At 38.8% G+C, this 22,355-nt stretch overlaps 1 protein-coding gene across 12 annotated transcripts in view; it reads right to left on the minus strand.

Annotated features, from left to right (window-relative positions):
- STXBP5 (syntaxin binding protein 5) overlaps positions 1 to 22,144 on the minus strand; it is a 102,052-nt gene extending 79,908 nt beyond the window's left edge. For 11 of the 12 annotated variants that reach the window (XM_030235358.2, XM_030235355.2, XM_050973010.1 and 8 more), the window contains exons 1-2: positions 21,857 to 22,144; positions 19,980 to 20,077 (exon numbers count right to left, since the gene is read on the minus strand). In XM_030235358.2, the coding sequence (XP_030091218.1) occupies positions 19,980 to 20,077; positions 21,857 to 22,009 (251 nt within the window). In that variant the 5' untranslated portion in view covers positions 22,010 to 22,144. The remainder of the gene's footprint in view (positions 1 to 19,979; positions 20,078 to 21,856) is intronic. The other variant, XM_030235349.2, reaches the window with a different exon arrangement.
- Positions 22,145 to 22,355: the final 211 nt, after the last annotated feature.

Consider the following 22,355-nt stretch of genomic DNA (forward strand, 5'->3'; position numbering starts at 1 on the left):
TCAAGACACAGTTATTTAGCAAGAGAGAGTTATTAAAAAAGTTAGAAAGTACTACAGTCAAACACTGTCTAGAAAATACACTTTGACCTTTTAGATCCATGTACTACCAAACAAAATAACATATAATTTGTCCTATTGTGAGGGCAATAACAGGTACAACATTTCAAAAATTGATGTTAGATCCTCTTACAAATATCACAGTAGTTTAACAGGGTATAGCAAACTACTACTGCTGTTTGCTATAGCATGTTTAGAACTTCCAGTGAAGTGGTGACTAAACAACTGGCTGGAAGTTGAATTTCTCAACTTCCAAATCAGCTACCAATAATGTACATAAGCACAGATCAGCTTCCTTAAGTATTCACTTTGTTTATAGAACAATGTTCACCTCCTTTAAAGACTAGAAGCCGAATGATTCCATGTTAGCTTGCAAAGAAAACCGTCTCAGACTGATACAGTAAAAAGGAGCTCTGTGTTGAAAAATACCAAAGTCTATAGATCTCAGCAAAAGTTTGTTAAGTGGTTTTCGTGTAGTAGTTGTAGCAATTTTAAAGCACAAACCCACCCTTTTTTTGTCTCAAATTGCATGAGTTTTTTTTATTTTAAAATTAAACAATGCCTGAACTAGTTTTCATGTAAACTGATGGGGACTAGGTAGGGAGCAGTAACTACAATCTGCTTTCTAACAACAACACACAGGGGTCAAAGCACTTCTTAAACGTCAAAGTTGTTTACATAAATGTGCACAAATACATTTCCCAAGCAGCTATAAAAAGTGACAGCAAATTTTCTGTAAAGGCTGTATTTGGTAGAGTTTTCTCAGAGCTGCCAGCGAGAGGAGATCGTTCATTGGAACGAGATGTAATCAAGCAGTACAAATGCAAACAGGATAAAAAAAAAAAAAAACAAAAAACCATGATTTAAAATTAAACAAGAAACAAGATTGGTTTTAATGATAAGTTTCTATGTGCACAATTCACAGATAGCAAAGCATGCTATTAAATGAAAAGGTAAAAACATCAATTTAGACCAAAAAAGAAAAAAACTAAAAAGGCTACAGGCTTTCCTTGATTTTACTCACTTTGCTTTCTGACATAGGTTGTACTCCTTTAGTGTAAGACCTCTATTTCAGCACTAACAACACAAAGATGACTAATCCAGCACTTTTTCTGGGTGGGAAGGAAGAGAAGGAGAACAGCAGAACACAAGGGTAGGAAACTCTTACAAATACTGGTTTCTACGACTGCACAAGATGCAGTGAAATGGGTGGTAACTGGTAATTCAGTAAAGTTTTTCCAAAGGTTGCAGTTGCATATGTAAGTGTAAATGCAGGAAACAATGATGTATTTTTGAGGAACTTCGTCAAAATTCAGAGATAAAACCTTTGTTTTCTGTCGCATGCTTCCAAGACCTGCTCACCTGTTACACATTTAATCCAGTTTAGTTTCAAGTCGAATTTCAACATGTTATTACATGCTATATCTGAGTACTAATAATTAACCAGGCTTTTTCTCTTTACAAGCATAGCTTCTTGGCCAAGAACAAAGGCAGGGGCATTCTGTGCCCCTAGAACTAAGGGAGACTTGGAATAAGAATGATGTCTCTTCTCAGAGTCCTGATATTTTGTACGAACATTGCCAAGAGCAGCATTAACAAGTGTAATGTTCTAAAACTAGATGCTAAGTGAATTAAATCCTTATTTAATTTAGCTTATGAAAACATAAATAACCTTGGATGTTATCTAATAAAAGGACAATTTACAATTTCAAAGAGAATAGCCAATCCTTGCCCAATAAACTATTGTCTGTCAGCACTTGTTTCTGACTGTAAAGCATTTTGGTAGGTCCAGAAAAACTCTCTTCATTCACACAGCATGATCTAAAATAGTTCCTTTAACTCTTGTCTGACAAGTAAAATAAAATCTCTTCAGTTATTTCCAAATCACCAACCACTGGATAGAAGTGACAGAAGACCAACTGTAATCACCAGTCATTCCATCTCAACTTTCCTCATACACAAGCCCATTCTCTAATCCCCTCCCCACAAACTTCACAGCAGTGAGTGTAGTCTCCTGAGCCAATTTTACCTGTACCTCATTTACCCTTTACACCATTAGGGGTCCTTTAAAATCAGACCACAGGTACTGTTACCACTCTTCATGCAGCCACTTTTACTCACTTGCTTTGATAAAGACAGCAGAAAAAGCAGGGCACCTAGGCATAGGAAGAGGTCTTAAAGAATATCTAAAATTAAAATTTGGTCACATCTCTCAATTTTTCCCCCAGACTTTGCTGTAGTTTCCCTCTCAGTACTGGTATCAGCTTCTTCTTTTAGACACAGTCCTTTAACACTCAACTTGAGGATGAGGTTTAACCTACCCTTCTACTTCCTACACCACTTTGCATTGTACTAAAGATGGAAAAAACTTCCTCTTCCAAACATGCTTCTGAAGAAAGTTTAATCACTGGAAGTTTCATCACCACAGTGACACAGGTATACCATGTTTCTGGTTACACAGCTTTTTGAAAAAGTTACCAGCAAACTCACTTGTTGAAGCACTAAGCAGGTCAAAGATTAGAAGTCCCAACACTTTCATGGCATAGCCAAGATGGCGAAACCTAGATCCCAAACTCAGATGGCAGGTACAAGTTTACCTCTTCTGTCTGTACCAAATTGATACGACAATCTGTCCCCAGACTCATAGCAGTCTTTCAGCTATGAGTCTGGGGATGGACAAGCTGAAAGACCTTCCAAATACCCCATGTGATGATCACAGGCACAGCATTACAAAAAGCTGCTATTGCTTTTTAAGTAATTCAGCTAGAATTCCCTAAACCCTAGTAATTCAAACATATTGAAATAAATGGGTCTTGGGACAAAATTTTCCTCATCTGCTCAAAGCAGAAGTAGAGGCTTCTTAAATAGTCTTGTTCAAAATGACAGTAAAAAAATTGTTAAAATTAGCCTCAAGTGTGAGCAATCACAGCTATCCTTTAATTGCTACTTTAAGTATTTTATAACTGTAAGACAGTGTTTTTCACTTTATCTTACCTCAACCCTCCTCAGGTTCCCCTTCAGCAAGATTTCTATTTTTGTATATCACCAAAGGACTGAGAAGCTTTCTATTTCACTGCTATCAAAATAGTAGTGACCATTTTATAGGTTTGCTCAAAATTAGCACCACAAATTAAATCCAAGGTACAATTCCAAAAATTCAGTAGATGGCACTATTCCACAAAAATCAAGAGACGGAACTATGTCCTTGCATAAACAAGGGGTACCATGGAGCTCAAACTCTTATTTTAAATATGCAAAACACAATGCTCCCTCATTAGAGTGCCTTTCATTTTTTCATGTGTTTCATAGAACATGGAAAAATACATGCCAAATCATTCAAATAAATCATTGTTTTGTGAAAATAGTTGTAATTTTACTTAGCTATTTTGATGAGGCATTTCTGCTATTATACAGAGCTCTGCTTCACAACACAAAAATAGCTGCATACCAGTGTTGCAAAAAGTAATATTTTTATGGTTTGTATTTACCAGAAATCCAATTTGACACATAATATTAAAAGGTTGACATTGTCCCTAGAAGTTGCTTATGCAACCTTAACTCACAACTCCTCAAATCCATGATTGTATTTGATTTTTAAAATTTAATGCACTAGCTCAAGATCAATTGTAAATGTTTTGCATTTATTCAGCCTAATTTTTTTAAGTGTCAAAAAGATAACTGGTCACTAACAAAACCTAAATTGCCAGATTTAAAAAATTGGCATTACAACATGTGTCTTCAACATGATTAAGTTGTAAAGTGTAGCCCTAAAATAACCCTACCCGTTCCATCTTAACTCTTCTCTTGAAATTTGTTGCAGGTGCCAAATTAGCAGCAAACTACAGGATCTTTCTCAGTGTGCTCAAGGACTTCAGATGGGTCCTTTCCTTAGCCCCAAGAAATGCACTACTGGGCAGTGCTCAGGACTTCCCACGGGAGTACAAATACAGAGCTACTGTTTTGCACAAGCTGTGAGTTTCAGAAACCCAAGGGTTTTTCTTAGCACTGGGAAGGGGATACTTCCAACAGTGTTATGGGATTTCCAAGAAACCAAGGCCCAGTTAAAGACCACAATAAGATGGAAAACAGAAAAACAGATTATCAGCAGATGAAGCACAGTCCAAGGTACTTCTCCTGTACATCTTTCCTGCAGTTGTTCCTAGTAGGTGCTTTAACTACGAGATGGAGGAAGGTATTACCTTACAACTATAGCCTCAGTGATTTTTTTTTTTCCTGAGACTTTAGAGAATGTCCCCATCTCTTATTCACTTTACTCTAGGGCTTGTCAGATTCCAAATGATGCCTGATATTTTAGGCAGTGCTTATCTGCCCTGCTATTACAAGAATGATTGGTTTACTAGCAGAACAAACAAATAATCTGAGTCTGAAGAGTTATTTCAATCAACTTTGACTGAAGGAAAAGAAATCTTCAGATAATACTTTGCCATAAATTTCATGAAAATATTAAGCAGCAAAGAGTGGAGAAAAGAAGATGGAAAGAGGGGGGGAAAGCCAGATTAGGCCCATATCCTATCCAAAGCATTACCTCAATGTCCTAAAATACAGGCTCTGTGTAGTCACAGGAAGCACTTCAAGAGTTACAACACACATGTAATAGTACCACAAGATTGAGTCATGCTGCAGCAAGTTCCACAGAGAAAATGTCTTTCCTCTAGATAAAAGTATCCAAAATTAGAGATGTCCATATATTACAATTCACTTCACATAGCTGAAACCATGCCAGTTCCAAAGGAACTTAAAGAAGTGCCATATAGAGCAAATTGTTGCTTCAAGCCCCTCAAAGACACAGAGGGGCTACTGATGCTGCTCAGAACTTTTAAGTTTCTTCCACAATCCTGCCCCTTAACAGAAATATCTACCAATATTTCTGCATCATAAGACAGTCTTCATAAAATATACAAGCACTGAAGGTTTATAGTTAGATCTCTGATAGAAAAGGACCAAGGAAAGGTTCAGGGCTTTGGGTTTGTAAAGAAACTTGAGCATTTAAGTACACTTCCTGCATAGTAAAGGAAAAGCTGCAGAAACAGCAGAGCTTTTCCTTTCCACAAAGCACTTTCATCTCCTTCACTACCACCCTGTTCCCAAATGCCAAGAGAACACATTCACATTTCCAATGTTCCTCTCACTTTTTTAACCATGATAGAGAGAAGGCAATGCAAAGAGCAAGTCTGCACAAAGATACGCTAGAAGAAAAATACAGCCAGATTCCTCAAAATGACTGTTGTTAAAGTACAAAACTAAGTTTCAGCTCTTTTTTTCAAGTAATTTGGGTCTCACTAGAATCTTCAGCAATATATTTACACAAGAACCACTTACAAGAAAGTGAAATGGCTGCTGTTCAGTTAAAATATAAAATCTACCAATTATGGATATTCCAAAAAAGTAACCTTGATCATCACCACTAGTCACAGTACTACCCCACACAGAAAATTTTTAAAGAAAAAGAAAATCACTTGCTGTTTGAGGCAGACAATCACCACAGTCCAGAGCTTTACTGAGGTTTTAATGTAAAGCCTGTAGTTATAGATGTCAAATAGACAGGGTTTCCTACCTTTTCTATGGAAGTTTCCAGCTGTGAAAAAGGACACTTCAGAAATGCCAAAACATGAAAATATCTAAGGGCTCAGACAAAAGAAAAGCATTGCTTGGAACAGGACTTATCATCCAGCTTCAAGAGAGTTTCTAAGCAGCAAATCCAGATCATTAAAATTAATGTGGCATTGTAGCCCCATCAATTCAGACCCACTTTGAGTCAGAACCTCCATTTATGCAGTGTAGTTCAGTGTTCAATGTTTTGAGTGTCAGATAGCTTTTTCTACTCAGCAATAGAGAAAATTAAATTAATTCATTTTGGGAGGTCACTTCTATATCAACTTCCATCAAAAATCTGAGAGGAAAACATGTAATTGTCAGCCAGCTACAATTCCCTAGAAGCTGTAAACTGTGGAAGTTTTATGTATGCTCTGCATGGTGAGGAATAAAAAACACATGAGGCTCAAATATAAGCTGGAACATCTGAGCTGGTACGTGTCAGACAAGTCAGATGGGTGCTCCTCAAACATTCACTAGGGAAAAAAAAAACAACAACCAAAAAAACCTCAAAACCCCACAACAAAAAACCCCCAAACAAACAACAACAACAACAAAAAAATGGGAGAAAACTAATATTTCCAAGATTTCACTAGAAAAGTTTGAAGAGAATAAATCCTACCTTTACAAGGTATTGTTTAAAGTTTACTTCTTCTTTCAAATGTCAGCCTAGCAGATTGGCAATGAAATAGGAACAAATAATCCCATTGTATATTTACAGTGTCTAATAGCTCTGTGTGAATTTAAAAAAAAAAAAATTTAAAAAAAGTCAAGAAGAGCATTAGATTTCCTGATAGTAAAGAACTCCACCAGAACAAAATTCACGTCACGTATGTATTAAGAGAAAAATCTAAGGAACCTTTTCTGGCTAACTTCATGCTGATTTATTTTAGTTCTTTGAAGCCTTACGAATCTGAAAGTGTTTCACCTGCAAAGCGTCCCTACTTCTTTGGCAACAAAGGACTATACAAGTTCCCAATTGATACATTAAGCTCTGCAACCTGAAGTCTAAAAACTACTCCTTTTTCCCCTCACACACTCAGTCTGCTCAACTCTAAACTTGGTGAGTCTGCAGACAACTAGTAGTCTTCAAATTCACTGTCAGGTACAAGACTTCAGAGTCAGGATAAAAACATTTCAACACAATCAAGCCTCACCCCTCCTCACAAACCACATCCATGCACAAACTCAATCCTCTTGAAGCAGAGAAGAGGAAAGAGTTAAATAATTCACCCCAGATCACCAGAGATGTAGGATAGTTACATTCCTAGGAACTATTCATGGGCAAGGGCTGCAATTAATTCTACCAGAAAAAGTGCTATACTATAAAGCACTTGAAAAATTAAGGTAAGTATTTTTTTAAGAATTATTTTCTGAGAGAAAGAAACCAGTCACACAGAGATACCGAAAAATTTAAAGATGAAGTTTTAAAGGAAAAGTAGAAATTATTTCTATTACCCAACAATTTCTAATAGGAAAAAACAGCAACTCTAAAAGAAACAATATAATCTCCTTGAAAAAAAATGAAGAAATGTTAATTAGTGGCTTGTTGCAAAAATCCAGGATGAAACCTATTTTACTAAAAACCACTGTGACAGAGTGATACATGTATTCCAGTCAAACATCAAGAAAATTAATACACTGAATGGCATTTATTAGTAGTCATTAAAAAAGAAATAGACAGCCAGAGATCTAATATATCAAATAATAGCTGTGAGCAGCACAGAGCTACTAAGAGACTTCAGGCTATTAAATATGTTAAAAAGTTCTTTTTGGGAGCTGAAAATTATATATTTATAGCAGTTCAGTATCACTCATACAGAATTCACTTACACTGATCATCTCACATATTGGCCATTAAAACACTAGGACAATGCCAAAGTATGCACAACTGAGTTTAATTTCATCATATGTGAATTTCCCCCAAATTAACTGCAGTTGTACAATTTACAGTTATTGTCTGTACTACAGCAAATAAAGACAGGTAGAGAATCCTCTGATAGTCTGAAACTTTTAGGGTGGTATTTTTGTAGAATGAACTGTGAGGAAAAAGCTTTCAAACTATGCTTTTAAATATTTTACCTGTATTGCAATCAAAGCCTGCATAATTCAAGTTTGACAGGAATATGAGTTCAGAAATATTTTGCAAGAATAGTCTCTTTGTATGAGTCTTTCTACAGCAAGTGAGATTACACTCCTAGAAATGCCAGTCCATTACTCGGTGTATGAAAATAGCAAGCATTAGCAGTATCTTCTTTGTCAAATTGGTTACAAACACTCTGGTAGCACAGTGTGACCACTGAGAAATGGCACGGAGTAGCATTTCTGCTTTAAAACTTACTCAAGGGCTTTGTTTTCTGAACTTGCCCAGCGCTGAGTTCGCATTGCAACAGTAACTTCCGCTGCAGACAAAAAACTGAAGGCAGAGAACATCCTCAGATGGCAGCGTGATCATCACGCTCCCGTCTGCACAACAGCTTCTTGATAAACTCACCACCACACCACTTCAACAGTCTTGGCATTTTACTTTTTACCATGGCACTGATACTTTTCCATCAACTGATCAGACATCTCAGTTTTCAGCTTTAGTAGCAAAGGTTTTTCCTTACTAACAAACCAGAAAAGCTAAGAAAATAAGTTGTGTCCAAAAAATGATAACAATATGAAGTATTGAGTTAAAATGAAGATGTGATTCTGATCATATGCTATGATATAAAATTGCAGTTTCTAAATATTTTGAAACCAAACTTCACTGTCAGCATTATTTGATGTGCTCCTTCTCTCACTGGGAATTGCCAACATAAAGAACAGATCATCAAAAGTGAAAAAAAGTTGGCAATAAGTCAATAAGTAACAAAAATGCCACTTCCTCCTTACCTGTTTGTTTTTTGGTTTTTTTTTTTCTTAAATCCAGAACACCATTTATTTGATCTGGAAATTATTGGCAGAGCATTCATATAGGAAGAAAAAAAATCTTTTAAACTGCCAGAGTTCAAATGTCAATTTTGTCCTTTGCAACTCAGATAAGGAACAGAACTGTGCAAGTTAACTCCTGCTGCCTCCTCTACAATATATATAAATCAAATTTTCCCCACCTTTTTTTTTTTTGTTTTTGTTTTTTTACTAACCCTTTGACAATTAACATAACTGAGGCTATATTCACAATACTTCCAGGGACCAAGTCTGTAAGAAAACAGGTATAACAGTCACATCCTGGGCAGCCATATATACTAAGGGTAATTGAAAAAAAATATGAACCTCTGTTTAGGGTTTTTTTTAAACTAAAGATAGAAAAGCACAAACGTTTAAGAAAATGGTAGTATTCTTTGTCAGCTTGAACTCTATTTCCTTTGACAAACAGCCCTTATGAAAACATAAAAACATTACTAACAAGCAATTATTAACATTGCTTTTGACATGTAGGCTACCTGATCTCTCTCCATCCCTGTTAGTAACTCACCAGGATTTTCAAAAAGGCTATATTTTCCATCTTATTATTTTAAAGAATGAGGGGATATACACCATGCCAGCTTTTTTTTTTTTTTTAACTTTCCTTTTTATCTGACATTTAGGAGTGGCTATGCAGGTAATCTTATTACACCAGTTTACTCCACAGATTTGGAACACATAGAAGGGAACACCAGGCAAGTGATTGTTTTGCAGCCCATTCTCCATACTAATAAGCATCACTAAAGCTTAGTAACTGTACCTCTAACATCAACATTACAAAGTCCAGTTAAGAGTGTTTTTCAGCTGTGAAGAACATCTGTTCTGTTTAACAAGGTAGTATGACTGGATAAAGCATATGCTAAAAAACTAAGGCATGCTAAAACTATTAATTGAACATTAAGTGATCACAAAAAAAACCAATTAGTATTGCATCTTTTTCCCTAATGAGCAAGTTGGAAAATGCAAATAGGTCCATCTGCTGCTACTGACTAGGAATCATTGTTACGAGCTGGGAAAGAGGGAGGGCCTATACCAGAAACTGTTGTCAGAAACATTGGACACAGCTGGATTACCTCTTCAGCTGGCTCCTCTTGAAGAGCTACATTTATCATTATTATGTGAACCAAAGATCTAATAAGGTTACTTGTACACATACAAAGTACAAGCCAGACAGCAGCTTCAACAGGCTAAAAAATACAAACCCCTGCTTAAATAATATGAATCACACAAAATAAAATAATAGCTCACTAAGCAGAAGTACAAACATATTGCTTCATTTGGATTCGCACCCTCTCTTTAATTCCCTGGCTTACAGAGTTCCAAAGTTAAACTCCTGTGGAGTTTACATTAGAATATAAAGCAGGAAATGACAATTAATTCTCAGAGAATCCATGAGAGACAGCTCAGAAAAGGGTGAGTTTGGTCTGTAGCCTTCTTGGCGGAGAACCTAGCCTCCACTCTCCACCAGCATTGCCAGAAGGAGCACTGAGTGCTTAGAGGGGGACAGGTTAAAGACTTACTGTGAACTATTATTATGTCAATCCTAGAAGAAAATTAAGCTTCAGGTTTCCTAAAGATAAATCAAGTTTTGTTACTACCTTTTTAAGGTGTTTATAAAACAAAATCCTAGACATTTTGCAAAACTGGCAAATAAAGTAGCCTTGAATTATTTCTATCAATCTGTAAATTTTTCTCTGTACAACTGAAATCAAATAATTGATTTGGAAAACTGCAACACTTTGGATTGCCCTTTTTCAAGTATTACAAAATCTGCCTCATTATTATTACAAAAACTTCTTTGTAATAATAAGTTTATGTTTTATTTTTTATAAAAAAATTTATGGTTTATGTTTTAAAGAAGCCATCTGGACACAATCCTGACTCATGTAACCTAGCAGGATCTGTTTGAGCAGGAGGGATGCACTAACTAACTGAAAATAAAAAAAAAATTAAAAAAAATAAAATCTCAAGTAAAAAACTGTAAGATTAGAATCACTTAATCTTAGCATTAAGAATACTAAGACTATGTATGGAAGACAATGCATGGCCTGCTCCTGATATTCAAAAAATTTTTTTACTAATACAGTATTAAAATCAATCTTAATTCAGCAATTGACAGAGTTGCCTCAATACAAGCACCATCAATAACTAGATTTTCTGTTTAAGCAAAGCTTAGGGATTCAAAATACACTGAATCATTGCACAAAGTGAATAAGTTAAAATAAGTAGTACACAGACCAAGGACGTCATCCAGTAGTGCAGATCTTGACAAAAATCCAGTTTTAGAATTTTGTAAAAGGAGAGATTTTTAAGTGGAAGACAAAATGGTTCTCAATTGCGTCAGTCTTAAACTGAACATCATTGTTCCAGAACTAAAGAACAAAAAAAGGAATTTCGTAAATGCATTGTAAAAATCACAAGGAATCAGGATTTGGTGTGAGTCCCCAGAGGCTGAGGGAACTGCTTCATATTTCAGAAATTTACTAAATAAGGCATTATACCACTCTACCAGTCCTCTCTTCTGAAATATTTCTGTTTCAGCTGTTTCCAAGACCTTCATTATTTTAATGTGCCCAAATTCAGTGATACAAAAACCACTGACAGAGATTTAAATTATGTCTTTAGACCTTCACCTGTATTTGTACTGAAAGTCAACAGTGGTGGTAACAGAGTACTTCCTTTGATAAACACATAAGCTGCACAATTACCAGGGCCTATGATAGAAGCATTGACATGAATGGGGTCACTAAGTTATCAGGAATTCTACAAGGCTACACTTGACTGGCATTCAAGTACCAATTACAATATCACAACTGAAACTCACAGGTCAGCAAAACACGGGAACTCCAAAAGCTGCTGGCAGACAGCACACAGGCAGTGGGTAAGCAATGTGGTTTTGCCTCAAAAGTAACACAAACCTATTCCTCAGGCTGGCAAACAAATTACAAATTACTCCATGTCAAAGAACTGCATCTCTGGGAAAGCAGAGTCTACTTAACGGGATGAGCTTTGCAGGATCAAGTGTAACAATTAAAAAAAAAAAAAATTTAGTTTGATGATGCATTTTAAGATAGGCACATTGAGAACAGGAAGAGGGAAGACCCAACAGATTAAAGATCTTCCACAGTATTAATTCTCTCAAAACTATTAGGTACTCCAATATTTTTCAAAATGTAAAACCATTACCAGATAGCTAAGATCAAGGGCAAAGTGAACCGTTCCCAAAATCCTGCAGTTCTGTTTAACATTATATTGAATGTAATAATTTGCAGATTTTCTTCTATTTCTAACTGAGGTTCTACATAGATAAGCCAACTTGGTCGCCCTAAATTTATTGTGTAAACACACTTACCTTTTCCTTTTGAAACCCCTGTATAACAAAGAGACCTGGACAATTTAAAGTCTAATGCAGCTACAAAATTTCTGTCAAAGTTTTGTTAGGAAGGGTTTGCAACCTTGATTTGTGCCTTCATGCTTTCTTTATCACATCTCAAATCTTAAGCTGCTTCTACTCTTCCTGATGTGACTTGACTTAAACTGCTCATGTCATCTCCTGCAGCAATAATGCTACTTCAGTTCTAAAAGCCATTCCACAGTGATCAAGAAAGAACAAATCTAGTAAAATGCCAAATTAAGATCTAAGTGAATTGAGCGATGTACCACAAGTCTGAAAGCCTAAGCCTGGCTCCAGCCGTCCAATTTCCTCTCACAGTTCAGCCTAACCTCATCAGGTCACACAATCCACATACCACCTCAGTGTTTCACAAATAGCAAAGTGATACAAGGAAACAAACTATGCTCCTGCTACAGTAACCTGCAGCCTTACAAACTTTGCTTGCTTTCCAGATATTTCTTTCCTCCTGTTCACCATGACCCAGCAAGTTTGAAGCTGCAAGGCTATATCCATTAAGTTTCTGCTCTGTCAGTAAAATACCTAGAGGGAAGTTTTCATCATAAATTTTTGTGGATTATAGCATGAGTTTTAATATGGTTATACTTCAAGCATTCTTGAGCAAAAGGAGTCACTACTAGAAGTTGCATTAGTAGAATCAAAGTATATGTAATAACACTACTGATGAAAGACCTGCTGCTTCTCCACAGACACAGTTGCTACTGCATGGCCTTACCCACAGTCCCTTCAGAGATAAACCAGCTCTAACATGGCTTTACCCATGGCTGCAGTCCTTCCAGGGGAATACCTGCTCTCATGTGGCATTATCCATGGCCACACGCTTTCAGGTGCTCCAGCACGGACTTATCCACAGGCACTGATGTGTCAGTATCCACCTGCCGCAGCACAGACTTATCCCTGTGCCTCCATCCCTTCAGGGGTTCCTGCTGCTGCACTGACACAGCCACAGCCACCTCCAGATTGTCCTGACTGACACAGACCCAGCTGCTCCCACGTGGAGCCACCGTGGGTCAGGTCCCTTGGAGCAAAGTTCCAGCTCAGTCCCAGCCAGCCCAGGCCAGCAGCACAGACACACAGCGAGTCCCTGGGCACTGCCAGCCCAGCACATCCCTGCTGCTGCTGCTGCCACAGCCTCCCAGGCACGGCACAGCCAGGTGATAAAGCAGCACAGCAGCAGTGAGAGCAAAAACCAGCCACTAATGAGCACTGGACTCTCATGTACAGTCAGGCAAGCAAGGCTCCAGACAAGCACCTGCCAATTAATAGCTAATCAGCAATCACAGCTATACATTCAATCATTCCAGTCAAATCCTGTCATTATCTCAAATCCTTTGAGCTGCACATTGAGTGTCACAAATGATTGTTGCAGTTTAACCCATCTAGCAACTAGGCTCCACACAGACAGTTGTGCACTGCCTCTGGTGAGATGGGGAAGAAAAACTGGAAAAGAGAGAAAACTCACAGTTTGAGATAGAGAATGTTTAATGGACAAAGCAAAACCCACCCTGCATGCAAGCAAGGCAAAACAAGGAATTCCTTCACTGTTTCCCGTGGGTGGGCTGGAGCTGCCTCCAGGAAAGCAAAGCTCCCTTGTGTGTAACACTGACTTGGGAAGACTAATGCCACCACTTCAAACACCATTTCCAGCTTTATATCCTGAGAATGACACCATATGGCATAGAATATCCCTTGGGTCAGCTGTCCTGGGCTGTGTCCCCTCCCAGCTACTTGTGCACACCCAGGCTGCTCATTGGTAGGGTGGGGTGAGAGGCAGAAAAGGCCTTGGCTCTGTATAAGCCCTGCTCAGCAATAAGGAAAACATCCCCACATTATCACAACTGTTTCCAGCACAAATACAAAACACAGCCTGATACCAGCTACTGTGAAGAAAACTAACTTTGCTCCAGCCAAAACCAGCACACTAAGTTTCCCAACAAGCAAAACCACAGATTTAAAAACACCATCCTATTTATTATAAAGAATTCAGTCAAAGCTTTGTCTGTGTAGGACTCAGCTGTTTTAATTCCATACACTTAGGAGATACATGCCTCACCATGCCATTTTGGCCCTATTTCATTTCAGAATACCCAAAAGTAGCTGTTTTTCTTCATTTAGAGGATGGGAATTTTTCACTAAGATAACAATAGCCATGTGAACAAAGTGCTGGATGATATGATAAGAAATGTAGTAGTTTTAAAAGAAATGGAAATGTGACAAAATTAACAAAGTAGTTAAGCAAAGTAGTTTTCTTGCTTGAACTACTCTGTGTGAACTGAGTGGCAAGGTAGATAAGAAACATTTTTGTAATAATAAATAATCAGTGTGTCCCTGACATGATGCTACTGCAATATTTTTAACAGCTTTACAAAGTACTCTTCCCAAAACAGGCATATTTATTCAAAGTCCAGAACACCAGTGACAAGGGCTGAGACCATTCTCTTCAGTGTACAAATGCCAAAAGACCCTGACCATCCATGAAAGAGTAGTTCAGCTCAAATTTGGTGTGTTCACAGAAGTAACAAAATTACAGAGTAATTTAGGTCAGAAAGGATCACCCAGCTTCATCTGGTTCACTTGAAGATATGCCAACATCAGTTGGATGCTCTGTTTAAAAAACTGAAATCTTTGCATACTCTAAACAAGTGCAGCCACTGTCCTACTGCCAGTGTAGAGCTACTACAGAGAAGAGCAAGTATTGAACTACTTCAACAAAACAATACCCAAAAAGCAAAAGCCCCAACACATAAATATCTCAAGCTGATATTTCCATCAAGGAACAAAATCAGTCAGACTGCCTTGCAAAGTCTGAATGATCCAAAGGAGAAATTATTTTAATGGCTATAATGACATCAAAACTTGGAAATGCTATTTTGTTAGAGCTTCAGAAACTTTACCAAACTGCTTGAATTTTGTATTATACCTATTTTACCTCTACAGCAAAGCTACCCAGATTCTGCAACAAGCACTTCATCAGAAACTGACTGCATGGAACCACATACCCAGGGTTTTGAGCTATTTTGATTTTAAAAAAAAGTGAGTTCTCAAAAAGACTGGAGAATGGAAATCACAGAAAAACACAGAAAACAAGCTTTATACACCCCAAACACATAAAAACTTCAGCCATTTGCTTGCATAAGCCAACTTTCAGTGCTGAAAGGACGGTGGGAAAATTAACAGATACAGACATTGACATTCAGGACGATTGGAATCTTGAGGTTTTTAATGATGGAATGATGAACAATCTAATTTTTGTCCTTCCTGTGAACTTGGTTTGCAAGAGGGGAAAAAAAGCCAAACTTTAATTAAATAACCTATTCTGCTTGGGAATAAAGAGTCGGAGGCACAATTTGGTCTGTGTGGGAGGTACAACTTACTCTTACAGGTATTCCCTTCATTTTCAATTATTTCTAGTGAAAATGGCCTTCCTTTCTAGAACTCCCTCTATCAAGAGAGAGGCTGAACTTCATGCTGCAAATGCATATTTTTAAGTCACAAAGCACCAGCAGATATTGTATTTATATTGGGAGAGTACCACCAAACATCTAATTTGATATACTGTCCTAGCTTTGCTATAGAAAAATTAAAGTGCAGAAAAATGAAGAAACTTGTTTAAGATGGAGCAGTTAAACAGCGGGGACCAGGAGAACTCCTTCAATATTTCTGATTTAGCTTTGAAGATTATTCTACCTTATAAAAGCAAATAAAATAGCTCAGCTGACTATTATTATTTATTGTACAGGGCCCTGGACTTCAAACTTCTGAGGAAGCACCATAGTAAAGGCAAGAAAAATCCCAAAAAAGCTCATTGCATCTTTCTCTAGCCTCTTCAGAGTTTACACCCCCCCCCTGTTCAGATCACATTAGGCTTCCAGATGGCCTTCTAAATAGAAGAGCAAAAGCAATGAAGAGCACAGAAGCAGGGCTATCACTTATGACACTGAGCACTGTCAGGACGTCACAGGGTAAAGTCTAACTGATTACACCAAGTTAAACCTTGAGTAGATAAACTGAACTCGAACTCATTAGAAGGTTTTGATATCTGCTGGGAAAACAAAGCACAGCCAATTATGGACAAAACTTTCTTAAGACCAAGGACTGCATGTCCTACTGTGATGGTTCAGGTATGCACAGAAAAGAAGCAAAGCACAGATGAATTTTTAACTACTTGCTATCTCACATGTTGCGACAGTAGATCAAGAGATGAAAGCCACCCTGGTAACAGCAGCTAAATCCCTCCAGTTATGGAGACAACCAAAGGTATTGACCTGACAAAAGAGGCCACCAGGAGCTTATACTGGCCATAGCAGTTTGAAATCAATAGTGAGCACAAGTGTTCCCTGTGGAAATCACATCCACAAAAACCCAGCACAGAGGAGAGGGAGCCTGAGGCAGAATTGCCACACAAGAAGCAGGCCACCAGCCAAAACTCACACACCTCAAATAGCTGGAAGAACCACACCACAAAATCAGAGGAACAACTGGACCAGCATGTCCAGGTGAGTGCCACTACTTGTGAGAAATCATTTGAGATTTTCTGTCACTCGGCACAGTGCTTCTGCCCACGTGTCTACCTCATCCCTCAATTTCCCTTGCAGCAGAGAAAACAGAATCCAACAGCTTAACTGTTTTTTACAGTTCCTAGTGTCAGGAAGAGGGTCACATCAGGCTGCTTTTTCTACTCTACTAAGCTACTCACTTTGTAACTTTTCCTTATATACAGAAAAGTAACCAAGCTGATGTTCATTGGTGAAAACAGAACAGAACTTTTGTTACTAATAGCTAAAACTGTTCTTTTTGGGGTGGGGAAATACTTCTCTAATTAAGGATCTGTCTGCCTCCAAAAATGTTGGTTTTAAATCTCCTAGCTAAGTAAGAGTTAGAAATGTTTCTTAATAACTAATCAAGTTTTTTAAAATTAATACAAGGGATATACTGCTCAAGTTAAACCAGTGAATAATCACAAACTAACTTTCATGACTCATAAGGTTAAAGTTTTACACTTTAAAAGAAGTCTCTTCCTAGTATTTTTATGGACTTCTCTCCCACTTAAAACTGCAGAATCTATAACCAAATACTGCTTATGGGCATAGTATGGCAAAGTTGCCCCTCTAGAATACTATGTTACCAACTACATCCATCAAGCCTAGAGGCAAAAAATATTAACAGAGTAGTAATTCCACTTCTAATCCCATTAGCGCAACATGACACCTATAATTTAGGCACTTCCATTTTTACAATTACTTTGTGGATTTAGAGAATCCAACACAGTGTTGATGTTCAGTATATTTATCAATTAAGATAAAGAAAGACAACGTCATTTAACTGGCAGTATATTTGTAACAACAGATTTTGGTTCTTCAGAAAAAACTTCAGCTCTCTTTTTACAAATAATTTTAACAGTACTGCAAACATTTAGTACTTGTATATAAGAAGTCACTCTGTTCTTCCAGTAGTGGTTACAGAGGCATCATAAAGAAGAATAAGGTAAGAGTGTGATTTAGAAAACTCACATTAACCTGTTCTGGTTCAGAATTTAAAATACCCAATTTGAAGACTGATCAAATACAGAAAACCTCTGTAAAGAGTCTGATAAATAGTCCAAAGCCAAATCAGGAGTGTAACATTATTTTCCTCACATATTAATAAAATCTCAAACAGGTTCTCACTCATTGATTTAAGAATATTTTACCTTTAATACCCTTTCCAAAAAAACCCCAAACTTGTTTCCCCATTCCTCAGATTACTTGCAAAAGAAAGCGTAAAAAGATACTTGAAGACAAAAGGAAAACAATAATACCCACCTCCCATGGGTAGGAGGGAAGGAATGAAGGAAACATTATCATTCCTTCACTTCTATACTCTCCCAACACGAACACAGAAGAAAATTAGGACTGACTTCCATTGCACTTTTATGATTTTTCAATGAATAACATTTTACTGACACTTACTCTTTCTAGTCCACACCTCATTCCAATTAAAAACACTTTTGCAGCTTTAAAGAGTAAGTGGATCCCACTTTAATGAACGCTTGCATGTAATTTATTATTCATAAAAACCTTAGCGGGCAAAGCATCCTGAGGGTTGGCTCTATCTTTGAGCAATAGAATGAAATAAGCACTTCTTGCAAGCCTCACTCTTACCCATTCTTCTCAAACCAGCAGAAAGCAAGAGGCTGCTTTTACATTGGGAATATGTCTGAGTCTATTCCTTCTGCCTGCATTCCTCCATCACAATGAGGAGGTAATCACAGGAGATGCAAATCCTGCAGTGGTGTCTGGTTACAGGGCTACTCTATCAGCTGAGGGCTTTTAACCAGTTCTTCCAAGAATCAAGAGCTGTATCAAAGTACTAAGAAGCATATTCATCTTCATCAAGTAAGAGGAGCACTAACATTTCAGCTTCTGCATGAAACTTCCTCCATTCCTTTAGAAAACACATTTTCTGTCATTTTCTCCCAGTAATGCTTTCTTCCCAAACAATCTTGCAATACAGCTCTCAATTATTTAGAAAGCAATTCCTACTCCAAGAATTCACAGGTGTGTGTAGCCATGGATGAGTGCCCAGAAACAGGTTTTGTTGAGTCATCATTACCCAAACTGCAGCATCATGTTGCCCAAAATTACAGGTGAGTTAAGCTCTAAACAGGTACATTTGATCTCTTCTTTGCCTCCAAACCAAGTTCTAACTTCTATGTCTCTTTTTGCTTTCTCATTTATTCTACCAATATGAGAGTAATTAACACCACCCACACACAATTCACTCTTCATTTAAGTCAATTCTATACCCTCTTAAAAAAGAAAATTTATTAAATTAAGTGTAGTTTCAAATATGGCATTAAGAACATTGCATTATTACCCCTATTCCTCATGCTCTGAGTTAAGAAATCTGGAGAGTTCTAATAGAAATCTAGTTTTCAGTTCTAGGTTTTCAACTTTTAAAAGTCAACCCTCTTATGGCAATTAACTTTACAGAGAGGGTAGTGATATACCAGAAAGAAACAAAAAAGGTCTACTTGAAGACTAATATAAACACCAAAGGAAATTGTTAGATTTACCTACAATTTAAAGAGGATTAAGTCAATTTCTCTAGCAAGATGGCCTAAGCCTTCCCCATGATGTTTTGAATTCAGTCAATTTCAGGACAACAAAGAATTCAATTAATTCTTTTATGATGACAAGTAAAGGTTCCAACAACAGTAGTGTGGATTAGAGACTCTACAGGACACCTTCTTTTAAAAATAAAAGTTTAAACACATATGTTGTTACATGGCTTGGATAGTAGCATATGGCTGTGGTACCATATGGCTATAAACATATGGGTAGTTCACTTTTTAGTGAACAAAAAGAAGCAGGGTTACTAATGCTTTGCTTCACAAATTCATTCCGCTTCTCTCTGTCACTTGGAAGCTTTTAGCAAGATACAATCCCTGTACCTTTTACTGCCCCCACTTGAAACCCTCATTTGGCAACACAGAAGTAGTAGCAGGTCACTAGAGCATTACAAAGTTTATCTTAAGAACAAGCCCACCACCCAAAAAAAGCCCAACCAAAAACCCTACAAAATAAACCAACCAAACACCATCTCATCAAGCAGCACAGAATGTCTCAAGCCCAGAGGATAGAGCAGAACAACAAAACAGAGCTCAGCCCACGTCTCTCTTTAGATTTGCAGTCAGCTGCTGTAAATTATCAGCACACTAGTAACCCTCTACAAAATTTATCTATTACCTTGAGATAATGGCAACTGAGCAGCCGTACTGCACATGATTTACACAACTTAAACTGACACAAAGAACAACCAAGCCACCCACCAACAGCAAAGAGAGCTTGCTGTTTTACTCCCCTCCTGCATACCTGGTTCCCACCAGACTTCTGAATGGTTCAGCAGCTGAATCAAGACATCACCTGTGTGAGGTGCACTAAATCCACTTCAGAGTACAAAAGGATACAGCCTTAGTGCTCCAGTCTGAGTCCCAATGGCCAGTATTTTCTGAACCGGATCAAACGCCAAGGCTGAAGGTTGATAGGGGAAACCGTGGCGTACAGTCTAACAAGCCAGAGCAGCGCAGTAACAATGGGTCAGGCAGGATACCAAAAACAAACAAAATCAAGACTGTATGTTAGAGAAGAGGATTCAATGTTAATCACAATTTAAAAAGGAACTACAAAGCAATTTAATCACAGACTGAGAAAATCACCTGCCTTACATGAACCAGTTACAAAAGATTTTTAGTCATAATTACTCATTCATCTTGAAGCATCAAGAGACAGTCAGACTTTCTGAAACTTAATTTGAATCTTCCATTTCTTCTGTATAAAGGCTGTATCAACTCAGCATTTCATTTTTTTCATCGACCTCATTCCCTGAGTAATCTTATTTTCAGCTCTAACAAAGACATTAAACTATTAAAATCTGAGATGTTCCTAGCAAGTTTGGCAACAAAGCCACTTATCATCAGAACTATTATAAACTACTAGATTTGCTTTTCTGAGAATCACTTCAATTTCAATCCAACAGACCCAACATGACAGTGTAACCTCTCTCAGCTCAGTAAAGAAAAAAAAAAAGCAACTTGAGCTTGACAGAATCAATCTCTCATCCTCTACTTCCCTCAAAGAGAACAGGCAGCCCCAGACTAGACCAAACAAAAAAATACTTCATTGAACAAAGGCAAACCCCCTCAGCCATGGGATTCTTTGTTAATATGGAGCTATTGGCACATTTAGCTTTTTTGGTTAGCCAAGACTAATTTGGTAATTGACCAAGCAATAACTCCATTAAACTTCTCAGGCTGCAATTAATCAGAACTGAAAACATAACACATGTGTCACCTACTCTTACTTCCACTCTAAATGCACACATCTTAAGCCATACAAATGCCAGCTTTTCCATTCCTAAGGGTTTAGTTTAAAGCAGAGGTATTTCATGACCTCATAAATGCACAGCAAGCTTCTGATATACTCCTTGTACTTCACTGAAGTTGCAGGCATACCCCACAACTTTCTGTATTTCACAACTGAATAAAGTCTAACTGGCAACAGCTCTGCTCTTCTCCACATTCTTCATGACCAACTCCTGAAAGCAGCAGGAATGCCTGCAATACACAAAAAAACCGAGGAGAGTTCACCATCAAGCTCATCCATGTCAGGTCAGACCATGAGTGCCTCACAAAGATAAAAATGAGTATTGATATTCTAATCAGCTTTTATTCCTCTTGATACAGCTGCTGGTTAATTCGCTGCATCATTTTCTGAAGCGTGCAGACACAAACTGCAGTTATAGTATCACAAACAGGCAAATAAATAAACGGGAACTTCGTTTCTGGATAGAATTTGCAATAGCAGCATCACCAACTTGGCAACACACTGCAGTGAAACCACCACAAACATCGAAAGCCTTTTTCAAAATAATGCAGAGGGACAGATGCCCGGTCCTTAGGGCCCATTAGCAGAGGCTTCTACTCAAACGCCGCGATAATCAGATCTGCACTACAGCTAAGTATCACTCCTTCCCCCATCCATCTAACTCTTTCTACGAAGCCCTAGTGAACACTGTCAGGATTACTCGCATGAAAGAGCCTAGACGACGACAAACCCCGAAACTCTCCAAGAAAGATGACTAAAGAAATCCAGCAAGACCTGTACAGCTACACCCACCGCTTTCTTCCCGTCTTCGCCCCCGAAACAATCAATCCAAACAAGTAAACAGGAGCGGCGGGCAGGCTCGGCGAGGTCGGTATGGAGAAGCAAAGCCCGCAGCGCCCATCGCGGCGGCGCGCCCCCTTCCCCGGCCGCCCGCCGGCTCGGGGCTGCAGCATTCATTCACCTTGCAGAGCTGGAAGTGCTCGGACTGGAGTGTCTCCTGGATTTCGGTCTCCCGGTTCCCCGCCTGCTGCTGCTGCGCGGCGGACGACGCCGAGGCGACGGCAGAGACCGCCGTCAGGCCGTCCAGCACCTTCCTGATGTTAAATTTCCTCATGGTCCTCGGCGGCGGCGCTCCCGCTCCCTCGGCCTCGCCGCCGCCGCGCTGTCACCGCCGCGCCGCCCGCCCCGCAGGCGGCAGACGAGCCCCCGCCGGGGAGGGCGGTGCAGGGGCGGCCCGCGGTCGGGGGCGCCGCGCTCCTCCTCGTCCGCGGGGAGGGCGGCGAGGCGTCAGTCCGGCAGCGCAGGGGCGCTTCTCATCGGGGCCCGTGGGCTCGGAGACGGGGACTGGAGCCAAGCAAACAGGAGTCGGTCAGCCCACCGAGCGCCGCCACCGCCGGTCCCACGCTCGCCGCCCGCGGCCGCCCAGCGCCCTGCCCGCCGGGGAACGCGGCTCACGCCGG

Source organism: Serinus canaria, chromosome 3, assembly GCF_022539315.1.
Source record: "Serinus canaria isolate serCan28SL12 chromosome 3, serCan2020, whole genome shotgun sequence".
NCBI lineage: Eukaryota > Metazoa > Chordata > Aves > Passeriformes > Fringillidae > Serinus > Serinus canaria.